At 49.8% G+C, this 14,552-nt stretch overlaps 1 protein-coding gene across 1 annotated transcript; it reads right to left on the bottom strand.

Moving 5' to 3' along the window:
• Positions 1-1,942: 1,942 nt before the first annotated feature.
• On the bottom strand, positions 1,943-14,539 carry RBM18 (RNA binding motif protein 18). The gene is made up of 5 exons (XM_079324533.1): positions 14,409-14,539; positions 7,577-7,703; positions 6,955-7,041; positions 5,154-5,239; positions 1,943-3,808 (listed from the first exon to the last, which is right to left on the bottom strand). The coding sequence occupies exons 1-5, from the start codon at positions 14,519-14,521 to the stop codon at positions 3,649-3,651; spliced, it is 573 nt and encodes a 190-aa protein (XP_079180659.1). The 5' UTR covers positions 14,522-14,539; the 3' UTR covers positions 1,943-3,648.
• Between the last annotated feature and the right edge of the window lie 13 nt (positions 14,540-14,552).

Genomic DNA, 14,552 nt, shown 5'->3' with positions numbered 1-14,552 from the left:
CGGGGAGCCGGGCGGGGACCCGCGCCGGCCCCGCTCCCCCGCCGGGGGCGGCCGCGGGCCGGGCAGGAAGCGGGGCCCCCCCGCCGCGCCCCGGGGGCCGCCCGCCCCGCCGGGCCCCGCTACCTGCGGCGGCAGCACCGGCGGCGGCACCGCCCGCGGGCGCGGCGGGGAGGGGACGGGAGGGGGCAGCCGGCCCGGTCCCGCTCGGCCCGGTCCTCCCCCGACGGGGCGCACGGGCCGGCAGCCCCCCCTCCGATCGCGGCTGCGGGGATCGCGCCCACCGCCGCGGCGTCTGGCCGCCCGCCGCTGCCCGGGCTTCATTAGTAACCTGATAATTCCCCAGCAAAGCCCCGGCAGCGGTGCCACCGCCGGGTAATTGCAGGACGGTAACGTGAGCTGATGGCGGCCGGGGATGGATCCTCGCCGTTATTGATTGTGACAACTAAATTGTTAACCGAGAGGGAAATCAGATGAAAGCCATTTTAGAATAAATACAAGGCATTAGGTTTAAACATCGAGGTTGCAGGAAAGCCCAAGAAACCCCCAGGAAACGGAGCCCAAGGCCTGCCAGCTTGTCCTCCCCTGTCCCCAGCTCCACGGAGGCCGAGTGCAGCGGGGACACGGACAAGTGCAGAGGCGAGATGCTGAGAAAGGACGATTTAAACCCTCGTTCTCACTGATGTGCTCTCAATTAGCTCTGGCTGCTCCAGAAGAAACACGTAGGAGTTTTCATGGACACAGCCACGGAAGCTGTCTGTCCCCCCACGCAGCACTGGTCGAGGCAGGGCTGTGTGGGGTTTATTTGAATCCCCAGAGTGATGCTGGGCTTGGCACCCATGGCTCAGCACCACGGGCCAGCATCACACAGCCAAGCAAACGCTTGCATTGCTCTCATGATTATAGATCAGGCTCCCTGGACTCTGCAAAGTCAGAACAGGCTCAGGAACAGGGTGACTCCAGCCCAGCTTCTGCCCTTCTCCAGCCTTGGAGTAAGTCTTGGCTTTGCAGGGTCTCCTGCTCTCTCTGCCTGCTGAGGGCAGACAGATCTCACCCGTGCATCTTGCAGCAGGAACAGGGCCTGGGCAGTGACTGGGGAACACAAAGCACTGGAGGTATCAGCACTGAGTGCATCCCTGTCCTTACCTCCCTGTGCTCCCTCCACCAGGGCTGGAGTTTGTACAAGGCAGCAACAAGGTGGCAGCATGTCAAGCAGCAGCTCGGCCAGAATCCCAGAATGTGGGGCTGGGAATGTTCTGTGCTCCCAGAGCGAAGATTCCAGGCCTGTCCCAAGTGAGGGACTGTCACCACAGGCAGAATGGTTCCAATACCAATGACAAACCCGCACTGTGGCCACGGTGAACACCGCCCTCAGAAACCCACCTTGCTCCCATGATTTACTGGAAATACGGCAAGGAACCCCCTCAGAGGACAGGAGTGTGGGCTGGAGGTGAGGAACAGCCCAGCTCCTCCTCACAGGAGCCAGGCACCAAGCCCAGCTCTCCTCCCCACAGCAGCTGCCACCTCCCCACTTACGGCTCCCCGATGCCACGCTCCCCGGTGCTCTTCAAGCCTCTTTTACCACGGTGTTGTGCAGGGTTCATACTCATGAAAAAATAAACGTTTCTGAGCATTTCCCTCCTCCCAGCTCCGGGGTTAGGAACTCTGTGCTGGCTGTGCTGCTGTGGGGCCCTCGGGAAGCCACAGCAGCAGGAATGACCAGCACAGGCTCCAACCTGCAATAAAGCTCCCCCAGGTCTGAGTCTGGCCGAGGGACAGACAAGGCACTTCTGTTAGCGACCACGGCAGGGCAAAGAAATAATTAAAAAAAAAAAGACTGATGCTATTGTACCCGGGTTCTGTCAGTGGACTTCGGCTGATGCCAAGCATTTACCACCCTCACTGACTTCCTGCTCGCCACCCTCGGCTTTCCTGGAGGAAAACATGCATTTTAAATGTTTATTTAGAGCTGTAAGAATTTCAACAAATTGTATTTAAATACAAATAAATATCAAAGTATGCTTCTGATGGGAGCACAGCCACACACCTATTTGAAATCAGGTATCTTCTAAATTCCTGCAGGAATTCTGCAGGAACAGAACCCAGAGCTGTTCTAAACAATGCAGATACAGACCTGGAAAGGTACAGAGCACGCAGGAACAAACACAGGCTGTTCACAGAGGAATGCAAACGGGTGCCACTGACATTCAGAGGGGTACAAACTCCCAGGAATACTACTTTTCCCTCTACTCAGGTACCCAAAAACCAGGAAACAAACATTAACAGCACGAGACCTACTTTAGAACAATTGAGGCTTTCAACAATCCTCCAGCACAGACAGGCACAGCTCAGCTCCAGGTGCTCGGCTGGGCTGTGCCTGGAGGGAGGTGGCTGCTGCTGCAGGAATACAAACCTCCCTGGGCTGTGCCACTGAGCAGCTCCTGCCTGCAAAAAACAGGGCTCTTTCCAAATTGCTTTCCTCCTCCTGTTTGAGACCACCATCAACCAGTTTGGGGGAGCAGTTCGAGAGTGTCCAGTGAGGTCTGACAGGACTGGGGAGGGAAAACCAGACCGGGGTCACCTGGAATGAGCAGGTGAACTCTTGATATCCCACTGGCACATGTAGTCACAGCAATGTGTGCACAAAGGAGAAAATGCTGCCAGAAAATATTTTTTCCTCAGATTTCTGTTTTGCAGACATTTAGGGGGAAAATGTGCTGATCAGATGGTTCAGAGCAATGCCTTCCATCACATCTGTGGATCTGGCCCCTAGGGCAGTCCCAGCTCACCACAAACACTGGTGCCACCTCACACCACAGGCAGCTGGCCACCTCTACCAGCCTGTGGAAACCAAAGCTGGGCAGGACAGGGGCAAACACTGAGTTCATGGCTTGGCAGATGTCTCAGAGGCTGCAGCTTCTCTCACACTGCCACATCTGGCTCATGAGGAGCTGCCACTGTCAGGGATCACTGAACACAAATGCCAAAGGCCAGGGCACAGCACAGACCTCAGTGGTGTGTAAATACACTAATTTCTACATGCAGGCACACACCTACAGCCCAAATGACACTGAAAATACCTGTGCTGTGTCATTACCAGGTCATGAAGTAACACCGTGGAGTGTGCAAATCAAAATGCAAAATCAATTGGCTTTGGTGCATATAAAATATCACATGCAGTTACTAAAGGTGTTGCAAGATCTATTTAAAATGAATTTTATTGAGATGAAAAAGTTTCTCCATTATAACTACAGCATGTTAATCAAAACCAAGTGCTTCCCCTTCCATTAAAACATGAATTGGAATACATTTTGTTCAAAAATACTTTAAAAAGTAATCAGTTAAATGGAGTATTTTTGGATGTGCTTCACTCCAAACGCTGGTTACTGTTTCTAATCTGGCTAATGAATGCACACTAACAAGAGGTTGCCTGTGTGTTCATCAGAGGCTTTGAAGGGAACCTATTTCACAGCCTTCAGCTGTGAGCTGCACAGGCAGGAGCCTGCAGAGCCTCAGGTGTGGCAGAGGGCTGTGCTGGCCATGCCCTGCTCAGGTGGCATTGTCCTTCCCACTCTACAAAAGTACAAAAGCACTGGAGGACTCCAGGTACACAAAGCAGTGTTTCTTGCTACCATCATCCATGCACAAGCATCATCTTCTGGATTTCCAGGCAGCTCTGGAGTAAGGAGTAGTCCTTTTCTTATCAGGTGGTTTGAAGTAAGAATAAACAGGTGCTGCAGGATATTCTGCATCTGGATTTTCTGCCATCATTTTCAGCTTGGCTTCAATAGCCTTTATTTTTGCACTGACACTGGAAAGAGAAAAAGCAGAAGGGAAATTGAGCTTGATCTTAGTGTGAAACCCAACTACAGAAATCCAGAGATTCTGCTGACATGCAAATCCTCCCTGCACGAGGAGGGGCCAGGCAGCCCCCACTGCTGCATCCCCAGCAAGGCAGGAATGCCCTGCCAGAGCCCACACTGCTGCACCTCTGCATGGCTTTGCTCCTCCCAGAGACACCTCAGCACCCCAAAATAACAAAATAACAACCCCTGCACCTATTCAGCTTTCTTGAGGACGCCGAGTGAGACAAGAACACGACAGGGCTTCCTACTTCATGTGAAATGATGTCATTTCAGGAGCTCTGAGCATGTGCAGCAGAGCAGAGCTTGGAGCAGGCTGCTGGGAACAGCACAGAAATGAAAGCCAGACTTCCTCCCAGCTACAGCCTGCTCGGGATGGGAAAACCCCAGACTCTAATTAGGTCAGGAAGAAACATTATTTCAGCATTAGCAGGGTTTATCCCAAAGGGAGAAGCTATCCTAGGTTACACCCCAAATTCCTAGGACTTTTGTTTTTCACTATCCTCCACTGGGTATGGACAGGGAGGAATGTTCCCTTCCTCACTGTGGCTTCTTGCACCATCTATCCTCAGAACAACCCCTCTGTGCCACCAATGCAGTTAACAATCTGCATGACTCAAACCCCTCTGCTCTTTACTTCCTAGCCTGTTACATCTGAATTCCAAACTTATTTTATCTCTGTGCAAAAGGATTAATCTGGCCCTGGTTCCTCACAGGATTCCACTGACACAACACAGAGGAAAACCACACACCCTTTCAAACAAACTGTGAATTAGCAAAGCAGCTATGTGCTTCAGGTAAATGCAGAGGTTGGAGAATTCAACCACATCCCACAGACAAGACCTACAGGCAAAAAACACTGGCAAAAAAGAAAAAAATAGCTTTATGTGAACCCTACCTATGACTTTGTTTTAATCTTCTGCCACTATTGTAGAACTTCTTGCTCTTAAGCATTTTGCTGAACTCAAATTAGCTCGGTAAAGACCCAACTCACATGAAGTGCAGAGGTTCTGTCCAAAGGAGCTGGAGTGCTACACATTCCCAACTCTCCATCTCACCTCATTCCCTTCCTACTACCCACTGGCTTCATGTGTTAGAAAATAAACTTCCAGTCTGAAGTGTCCCACATCAAGTGAGTGACTTCACAGTCACTGCCCTTTCAAAAACAGCTTTTTTGCTGTGCTAGATTCTTCATACAAACAATGCCAACAACTCCAGGTCTTACTGAAATGGAAGAAGTTGGTTCCCTGCCAGTCCCACAGCTGGGTCACCTCTCACCCAACCATCTCCTACCTTAGGTTGGACTGGGGTGGCTCTGTGCTGGAAGATGGCTCCAGACTGATTGGAAGGATCTTCTCATTTTTACTGTGATCATATCTCTGCAAGCAAGAGACCAAGGACTGAGTCAGCTGCAATTAGGAACAAAGAAACATTTCCCACAGATGGACTTTAAAGCTGGATTAACATTGCCTCAGGTTTTGTGGGGCTTTTGCTAGGAAAGATTTTGGTGGCCAAACACTGAAACAAATCCCAACCACAATATTTGGTTAGTACCAACATGGAATGCAGGCTGGATACTGAACAGTTGTGTGCTTTGTACTGTGGATCCTCAAACCTTATCCTGTCACTTCTTGTTCCCCTCTACATAAGGCAGGAAGCACAGATGGTAAATTTGAAGGTAACTACTGCACTCTTTGCTGTGCTCTTCATGTGCAGAGCCAGAAGGTAACCCAAGCACATGACTGCGCAGAACTGGGCAGTCCTGGAAGAAAAGATGTGGAAAAAAAGGGAAAAAAATCAGGAACCACCTCCTTTCTGTAGAAGGCAGCTTGTGAGTCTGTCATCTCTGTGGGCAACTGGCCTCCTGAACTATTTGCAGTGTTCTGCTTCCTTATTTCACTTGGCATAGAGTCAGGTTTGTTTCTCAGCAGTGTCTGCTGAGCCTTGGCCACTCACCCCAGAGCTGCTCACACTGTGCTGCTCTTGTCTAAAACAAACTCTTGTTACAATAAGCCAGTTTTGTGTTTTGTGCTGTTAAGTCTTCCCATTCAGAGATTGGAAAATGCCATGTGAAGCAAGGTGATTATTTCTGCATGCTCCTCCCCAGACCCTGGAGCAGACACTCCCTCCTGCAGCTCACACTCCTCCTGTGGCCTCATCACCCCTCAGGCATCTGTGGCACTCCAGCAGCTCCACAGATACAGAAAATGGAGACTGGATTTGCACAAGTTTGGATGTGCTGACAAGAGCTCTTAAAGTCAGTAACTAAAACAATGTGGTCTCCTTTCATGAAGATACCTGGTTGGGTTTTTTAAGCATCCAAAACAAATGCACTAATATACTTGATAGGATGAAGCAGAAAACTGCTAGGAGAATAATCAACTAAAAGAAAACTACCCAAGGGAAATTGCAACAAGCATCTCCTCCTCTCTGCCTCTCCCAAAATCTGTTTATCTGTGAAGAAAGTTATTAAAATACATTGGTTTATCAAATATGAGTTAGTAAATAACTGTAGGAGAAACAAGAATTTGAAAATTTAAAATAAGGATGTTCCAGAAGGTACTGCCTAAGTCAATTTTAAAAACCAGACTGTTTATGTGAGGGAGCAAGGAATAAAAGGATATTTAGCTTAGATGCAGAGTATGTTACTTTAAAGTCAAAACTAATTAGAGCTGCTGCCACATAAGTGCTTTCAGAAGTGGAACAAAATAACACAGCAACCGGTAATTGGGAATTTCCATACCTCTCCTATGCAAAAAAACCACAAAGGGAAGGATTCAAACTTCCAGGCAATTACTCACAAAGTTTGGGAGAAATTAAGACATGGGCATTTATAGAAGTAATCTGTTCACACTGTTCTGAGCAGAAGCCCCTTCCCAAGAAGCCCAGGTTAAAAGGCCTGTCCTCACTCACAGCTAATCCAGTTTGGGCAGGCAGGAGAAGCTGCAGATTGTAATCATCAACTCTCCAAGTTATTTTCTAGAACAGACTGAAATCATTTTACCAGACCAAGACTGCCTTGATAAGAAGACTTTATTATTAAAGTTTTTCAATTTTGCAAACTAAAAGCAATTCTTTGCAGCAGCCAGCTTACCTTGACTTGTGCATGTGCCCACCTCACCACCAATTTCTTGGAAAGGGCCAGCTTCCCATTGAGACACTGGATGGCCTTCTCTGCTTCCTGCACAGGAAAACAGCTCCATAAACAAACCAAGCCTTTAGTCAAAACCCACTCACATGGAAAGAGCCCCTTTTTCTTTGTTATTTAGCCTACTGTAAGTACAGCTCACTGACAGCACAGAAAGTTTATCCCACTGCATCCCAATCCAGGGATGCCTTCAAAAGACACCCAGTAACCAGACTTTATCTGCCTTGCTGCTCCACCTTGCTATGAATAATTTTCTAGAGCTAATGCACAGTGTTAGGGTTCTTCTGACATCCTTATCACCAGCTGCAAAATGGACAAAAGGACTGGCCCTTTCTGGTTAGCATTAAAAAGCAGAATTCAGAAAAAGCAGAGGAGAAAGGAAATCACTATTGCTACTCCCAGGAGAAGTCACAAAGTGGCTGTGACAGAGAGGAGCTGTTAGAATCTGTGGGTTTGTGTAGACAAAGTACTAAATTTATCCTTTCCTGTTGTAGTTTTGAACTAGCATTAAAAAAATGGGAAAGAAGTCAGTCATTTATATCAGAACCTGAGATGAAAAGCAACTTACCTGTTTGGTTTCAAAGTTGACAAAACAGTAACCCCTGGGCTGCCCTTCCAGAGCACCAGACTTGTGGAAGAGAAAGTCAAATTGCTTTACTTTGCCAAACTTCTGGAGGAGTTTGAGGAGGTGGTATCTGAAGGGAAGAGAAAACATTTATGACATGTTCCCTCCCAGTGGGAGTGAGGAGATAGACAGGAACCCCTGACACACACACAGAGCTCACACCCAGTGAGAACACACTCAGCTGTGTCACACACAGATCCCCAAATCCCTGCAGAGGTGGGTGCCCTGTGCAGCTCCCTTTCAGCATCCATAGCTCTGAGCAGCATCACCAGTGACTTTCCAAAACCCCAAGGCACAAGGTTCCCTCCCAGCAGTGCCAGCTGAAGGCCACAGAGATCTATTAATAGCTGCCTTTTGGACAATTATGCAATGGCTCCCAGGGGGTTTAGGAGGGCTTAGCCTCCTGCCTCACTAAATCACTGTTACTTTTACTCCAGGCTCCCCCTCTCCAGCCCTGATGTGAGCCCTGAAGCTCCATCCCCTGTACTCCTCTCCCAGCACAAACACTCTGAGCCCACAGCCCCTGCATCCCTCAGGATGCTGCTCCTCCTGCTGCCCTCCCTCTCCTGAACAAACCCACCCCCTCCCTGTGCCAGCCAGTGCCAGTGCTCTGCCAAGGACACCTCAGGGCACACAGACACTTGCCTGGAAAAGATGGGGATGCAGGAAGACAGAAGAATAAAAAGAACAACCTGCAACCAGGAATGACCAGCAGACCTCAACAAAAAAGGCACCAGCCAGCCCTCAGTATCATCCAGCCTAAATCTGCCAGTGCTTCTGGCTCAGACAGCTTTTCAGTGACATGTTCATGGGAGTCAGACACTTTTTTAGCCAATTATCTTCCTGCCATCCAATGGGGAATGTGCTGTTTCCAATAAAACTGGGGAAAGCCAGAGTAAATCTGTCTGCTTAGTATCTGGTGCACTGAGCAACTTAAAACAAGGAGCACATATGCTTTACAGGCCACATCTAATCCTGAAAGTCCTTTGCAGTTTTTTTTTGTTCCCTGGGATTGAAGTGTTTAACAACACTGGCTGACCCAGGAGAAAAGTGACACTCATTGCTCCTTCAGTGCCTGACCCCATCCCTGACATTTAAGAATTATTTAAGTGTTTAATAAGGGTGTCTTAGTCAGGACTCATCTCTCAAGCAGCTGTACACTATTTATTAGCAAGCCAGGCAGTCTAACCCAAATTTTCAGTGTTTAAGGTAACACTCAGTGCTCAGAGAGCCCCAGGATAACACCAGGCACTGGCTGGAACCTCCCATGTCCAGCCATGAACAGTCAGCAGTGGCCCAAGACAGCCAAGTGCACCAGGCAAGCACAGGGACTGTCCAGATGGGAAGGGCAGACAACATTTTTCCTAATAAAGCCTGATAGGATGTTTGAAAAGGGCCTTAGCCCTTTGTTAAGCTTCAGAAGCCAGGCAAGAAAGTTCCAGGAATGTGAGTCATCCCACAGGATGGTCACAGTGGACATTCAGGATGTGCACTTTTAAAGAGGTGAAGGTGCAGCGTGTGCACAGACGAGCAGTGCAGAAGGGCCAAGTTATCCCCAGGGGAACACACACATTGTCATTGATTATGGAAGGCTTCCTACATCCTTTGGAATACAGATGAAGTGCATGGTCTTCCAAGAAGCCTGTGAGCTCTCAGACTTGCTCTGAAAGCAAGGGGAACTGAAAAGTGCAGGGTGAAGAAAAGGAGCTGATTACACAGTAGCCAAATTTCACCACCTCACACTTCCATCAAGCAGACACAGATGTACAAGTGAAAACAGGGACTATGGAGATGTGATGTATAAAAAACTCCACATGTTGGACTTCCAGAGTCTCCCAAATATGCCAATGCACTTCAGGTTTGCTTCTGTAAACGTTCTGCTACAAAAAGCCCTTGGAATTTCAGCAGTATGGAAGTGAAGTCCCTACCACCAGGTGCTGTTCCTCTTCTGGCCATTACAGAGGCAGGGGAAGGGCAAGGAGGATTCTCCCTGAGTTCTGCACTAAAAAACCCTGCAGCTGCCTTGCCAAAAGGAACTCTTTGGGGGTGTTTGTTTTTTATTGTTCTGAGAGCATCTGCATTCAAATAATACTTTCTTTGCAGTGAGGTGATAGCTGCTCCTTTAAAACAATTTTCAACAACAGTCTAGAAGCAACTTATGCCATCTATTTTGCTTAGAATCCTTTTCCCAACCGTGCCTGCAATTTTACAACTGCAGGTCACCTCCTCTCTGTGGAACAACTCTGAAATCCTGTATAATTAATGTTTTAGGCAGTGATTATGGTTTGTTATTGTTAAAATACTGAGGGCATTAACAGTAACTTGACAAGTAGTTCTTCAGGCCAAGAGGTACGGAAGAAGAAGACTGTCATGGAAAACCTAAAGCCTTATTAAAAAAAAAAAAAAGGTGAGAAGATGTAAAAAGCTTTACTATGGCAACAATGTGGCTCAGGCAGAGCTTGGCAGGGCTGCAGTCCCCCCAGATCCACGGCCAAGCTCCATCTCCACTTCCTGTCATCTGATGTGGATGCGAGACAAACCTGCAGCTCCCCCATTTCCCTTTCCTCCTCTCTTCCTCCTGGCACCCCCAGCGCTATTCAGACGAAGGCAAGGCTTCCTCTGAACAATGGTGTCCCAGGGATCCCGCGGGGCCGGGCCACATGCAGAAACCATCAGGGCGAGGAATGCTGCCCCGCCGGGAGCCAGCGGGGGGCTGCCACAACAACTGCTGCTCACATTGTTTTCTAGGTGAGACTCATCGAGCTGGGATCCTCCACAAGCAGCTCAGCAGCTGAGGAAGTTCAACACCCGTTCCCTCACCCCCTGCACAATGAATGGGCAGTGAAAGGCTCTGGGAAAGCAGAGCTGAACGTGGAACCTCTGCCTGCCCAAAACACTGAACAGCCTCAGAAGGCTTTACAAACAGGGATGGGCAGAGGAGGCAATTCCAGCCCTGCTGCCACATGGAGATGTAACTGAACTGTGTGGTTTTGCCCCATGGGTGGGAGCACTGAGGGGTGATGAGATGACACAGCTGAGCCACAGCACATCCCCTGTGATGGGTGATGGTGGTGACACCAAACCACCAGGAACCACCTGCCACCCTCAGGCAGCCCCCATGGCAGGGATCTCCCAGCTTCCAGAGTGCCTGGAGACACCAGGCTCTGCCACAAGCAGCTGTGAGATCCCCAGGTGCCAGCTGTGCTCCTTCCAGCTGCTGGAACACTCAGGAGACTCCCAACACCACCTGCTCCCACAGACACACAGTGCTCTGAGGATGCTGCATAAAAGAAATCACCCACAAACAGTCCCAGCAAGGAGGAACGCTGGAGAGCCACCACAAGCCAGTGCACAGAGCACGTCAGCACCCCCAGCTGAGTCCCAGTCACTCAGTGTGTGCAATAACCTCATCAGCTCCCAGGTGTAATTTGTGGGCAGCCCTACATGTCCCAATGCCTCTTCCTGCAGCCTGTGCTCCAATGTGTACATTATCTAGTAACTCCCCAGCACCTGACTGCAGCTTTAGTTTGCTCTTTAAATGGAAGTCTTGGATTGATTCAAGACTTTCTGATCTCATTCCTGTTCAAGAGTGTCACAACCACTTATTAACTCTGCTAATAACTCAATCAACCTTACTCTGTCTTAAACAAATCCAACATAGAAATAACAAAGGTAACTCTTTTAAAAACAGATAAAAGCAGCAAAATGCAGAAACATTACATTTTCAGAGGTTTGATTTAGTCATGTGAGTAGGACCTCCACAGGAATAATGTAGAAGAACAAGCAGAACTAGAGATTTAGCATTAGAGAATAAGGGTCAAGATGATTAATAGAAACTTAATGACCACACACTTTCCACACTTTCTCTACATTGACAATGTGCTAAAAAGAGCTTCCTCTTATTTTATTCACAAGGAAATGGAGATCAACATCATTTGCAGGAGGGAAGAGCCATTTTAAAGCAAAACAAACAAACAAGACACAGAATTATAAAGCCTGAAATAAGCAGCAAGCACTGTCTCTCATCACTGGGCAAACTTCAAACATTTAGGAGCATGGAAGCCCTCTAGGTTTCAGAACCCTGGAGAAACCACCAAACTCACTTCATTCAAGTGATGAAAACAGTCAATTTTGCAATATAAACCTATTACTTATCTGGCCAAGATTAAAAGGAACAACTTACACTGCAAAGGTCTTTAACAGCACTGAGGATGAGAAGTGAAGGATGCAATGCCCTCACACCAACCCAGCTCCTGATCCCTGAGGACACAGCAAACACTCAGGAATTCCTGTATCTAATTTCACGTGGTCAGTGAATGTGGACAAACCACAGCAACAGAGCTGTGGGATAGAAGTGGTAATTAATGCAGAAACCTCCCAAAGCTGAATGGCTGAAATCACAATGCATTAATGATCCCATTTAGAGGCTATTAGGGAGCTGCTCTGCTCAGATGAGCCACGCTTAGAATAAAACCCCAGCACCTGCACACACACAAAAAGAACCAGGAAGAAAAAGTATTCCACGACAGGCATACACAATAGTTAATCAAAAATGCTTGTTTGTTATGAGTGTGTAAAGCCCAAATTGTTTTGGTTTGCTCTCCTTTTTATACAACCTAGTGATTTCACAGCACCCTATCCAAATATTGGACAGCACATCACATTCCCTTGACAATTTAGCTGTTTAAATGTTATGCTTGCTCAGGAGATAATTACCCATAGCCTGGAGAAAACACAAAATGCTCACACACATTTGATTTGTGCATTTCCCCAGCACAGCAGCCAGTCCCACCACTGCCACCTCCTCACCATCCATTGCTGCAGTCACTCTCCTCTGCTTAACTCACACACACACAAAAATATACAGCATAATATATTATGTATATATATATATATTTACACATACAGAGACATACATACATATATATATACACACACACATATATATATATGTATACACACACACACACACACACACATATATATATATAGCAAAACACCAAAACCAGGCTGTTGATTGACACAGATGCCAGCCTGTCAGGTCTCCCCTGCCCACTCTCATTTCTCCACAGACCCCAAACCCTCTGAGTACAATTTCCAGGGCTGTGCTTTGCTTTACCACTGTTTGTACCACTGTCCCTGAAAGCCTCCAGCCTGACATTCGACACGTTTAGAGCACAGGGATGTTTCCAGGCCCTGGGCTGCCAGCCCCAGGGGTGCTTCAGGGGGTGCTGTTTGCAGGAGCTCAGGACAGGTCTCTGAGCCCCTCGGTGCGAGGAGGACAGACCACACAGACACACACACACAGACACACAGACACAGACACACAGACACACACACAGACACACAGACACACACACACACACACACAGACACACACACACACACAGACACACACAGAGACACAGACACACACACAGACACACACACACAGACACACACAGACACACAGACACACACACAGACACACAGACACACACACACAGACACAGACACACACACAGACACACACACACACACACAGACACACACACAGACACACAGACACACAGACACACACACACAGACACACAGACACACACACACACACAGACACACACACACACACAGACACACACACAGACACACAGACACACACACAGACACACACAGACACAGACACACAGACACACACACACACAGACACACACACAGACACACAGACACACACACACACACACAGACACACACACACACACACACACACACAGACACACACACACACACACAGACACACACACACACACACACAGACACACACACACAGACACACACACACACACACACACACACAGACACACACACACACACACACACACACACACACACACACAGACACACACGCGATTCTCTGGTGGCAGTGCCCTGGGGAGCAGCTGGCACTGGAGCTGGGCTGTGCTGGGGCAGTGCTGGGGCAGTGCTGGGCAGTGTTTGGGCTGTGCTGGGCAGTGTTGGGGCAGTGCTGGGGCTGTGCTGGGCAGTGTTTGGGCTGTGCTGGGCAGTGTTTGGGCTGTGCTGGGCAGTGTTTGGGCAGTGTTTGGGCTGTGCTGGGCAGTGTTGGGGCTGTGCTGGGCAGTGTTTGGGCAGTGCTGGGGCTGTGGTGGGCAGTGTTTGGGCTGTGCTGGGCAGTGTTTGGGCAGTGTTTGGGCTGTGCTGGGCAGTGTTGGGGCTGTGCTGGGGCTGTGCTCGGGCAGTGTTTGGGCAGTGCTGGGTTATGTTTGGGCAGTGCTTGGGCAGTGTTTGGGCAGTGCTCGGGCTGTGCTGGGCAGTGCTGGGCAGTGTTTGGGCAGTGTCGGGGCAGTGTCGGGGCTGTGCTGGGCAGTGTTTGGGCTGTGCTGGGCAGTGTTGGGGCTGTGCTGGGCAGTGCTGGGCAGTGTTTGGGCTGTGCTGGGCAGTGTTTGTGCTGTGCTGGGCAGTGTTTGGGCTGTGCTGGGCAGTGCTGGGCAGTGTTTGGGCTGTGCTGGGCTGTGCTGGGCAGTGTTGGGGCAGTGCCGGGGCTGTGCTGGGCAGTGCTGGGCAGTGTTGGGGCAGTGCCGGGGCTGTGCTGGGCAGTGTTTGCGCTGTGCTGGGCAGTGCTCGGGCTAACGCTGGCCCCCGGGGGCTGCCAGGGCCAGGCCGGGCCCGGGGAGGGGCGATGCGGCACCGCCCGGTGCGGCCCGGTGCAGATGCGGGATCCCGGCCCCGTCCGGGCGGTGCCGCAGGGCGCGGGTGGCGGCGGGGCCGCGCGCTCACTCACTCGGTGATCTTGGGGTCCAGGTTGCCGATCCAGAGGCGGTGCCCGTCCTGCAGCGCGCCCTCGGAGAGGATGGAGGCGTTCTCCAGCGGCAGCGCCTGGCTGCCCGGCTCCATGGCCGTGCGGGGCGCGGCCCGGGCCCGCTCC

The sequence above is a fragment of the Erithacus rubecula genome (assembly GCF_903797595.1).
Source record: "Erithacus rubecula genome assembly, chromosome: 21".
NCBI lineage: Eukaryota > Metazoa > Chordata > Aves > Passeriformes > Muscicapidae > Erithacus > Erithacus rubecula.
The sequence above is the reverse complement of the archived record's forward strand: the minus strand, read 5'-3'. Positions and strand labels throughout refer to the sequence as shown.

Bases quoted from the DNA above. Each gene is read 5' to 3' on its own strand.
- RBM18 (XM_079324533.1), bottom strand. From the start codon at position 14,521: ATGGAGCCGGGCAGCCAGGCGCTGCCGCTGGAGAACGCCTCCATCCTC. The intron at 7,042-7,576 runs GTAAGTTGCTTT...TTTCCTGTGCAG, and splicing joins TCAACTTTGAAACCAAACAG to GAAGCAGAGAAGGCCATCCA. The intron at 5,240-6,954 runs GTAAGCTGGCTG...TCTTGCTTGCAG, and splicing joins GGGCACATGCACAAGTCAAG to AGATATGATCACAGTAAAAA.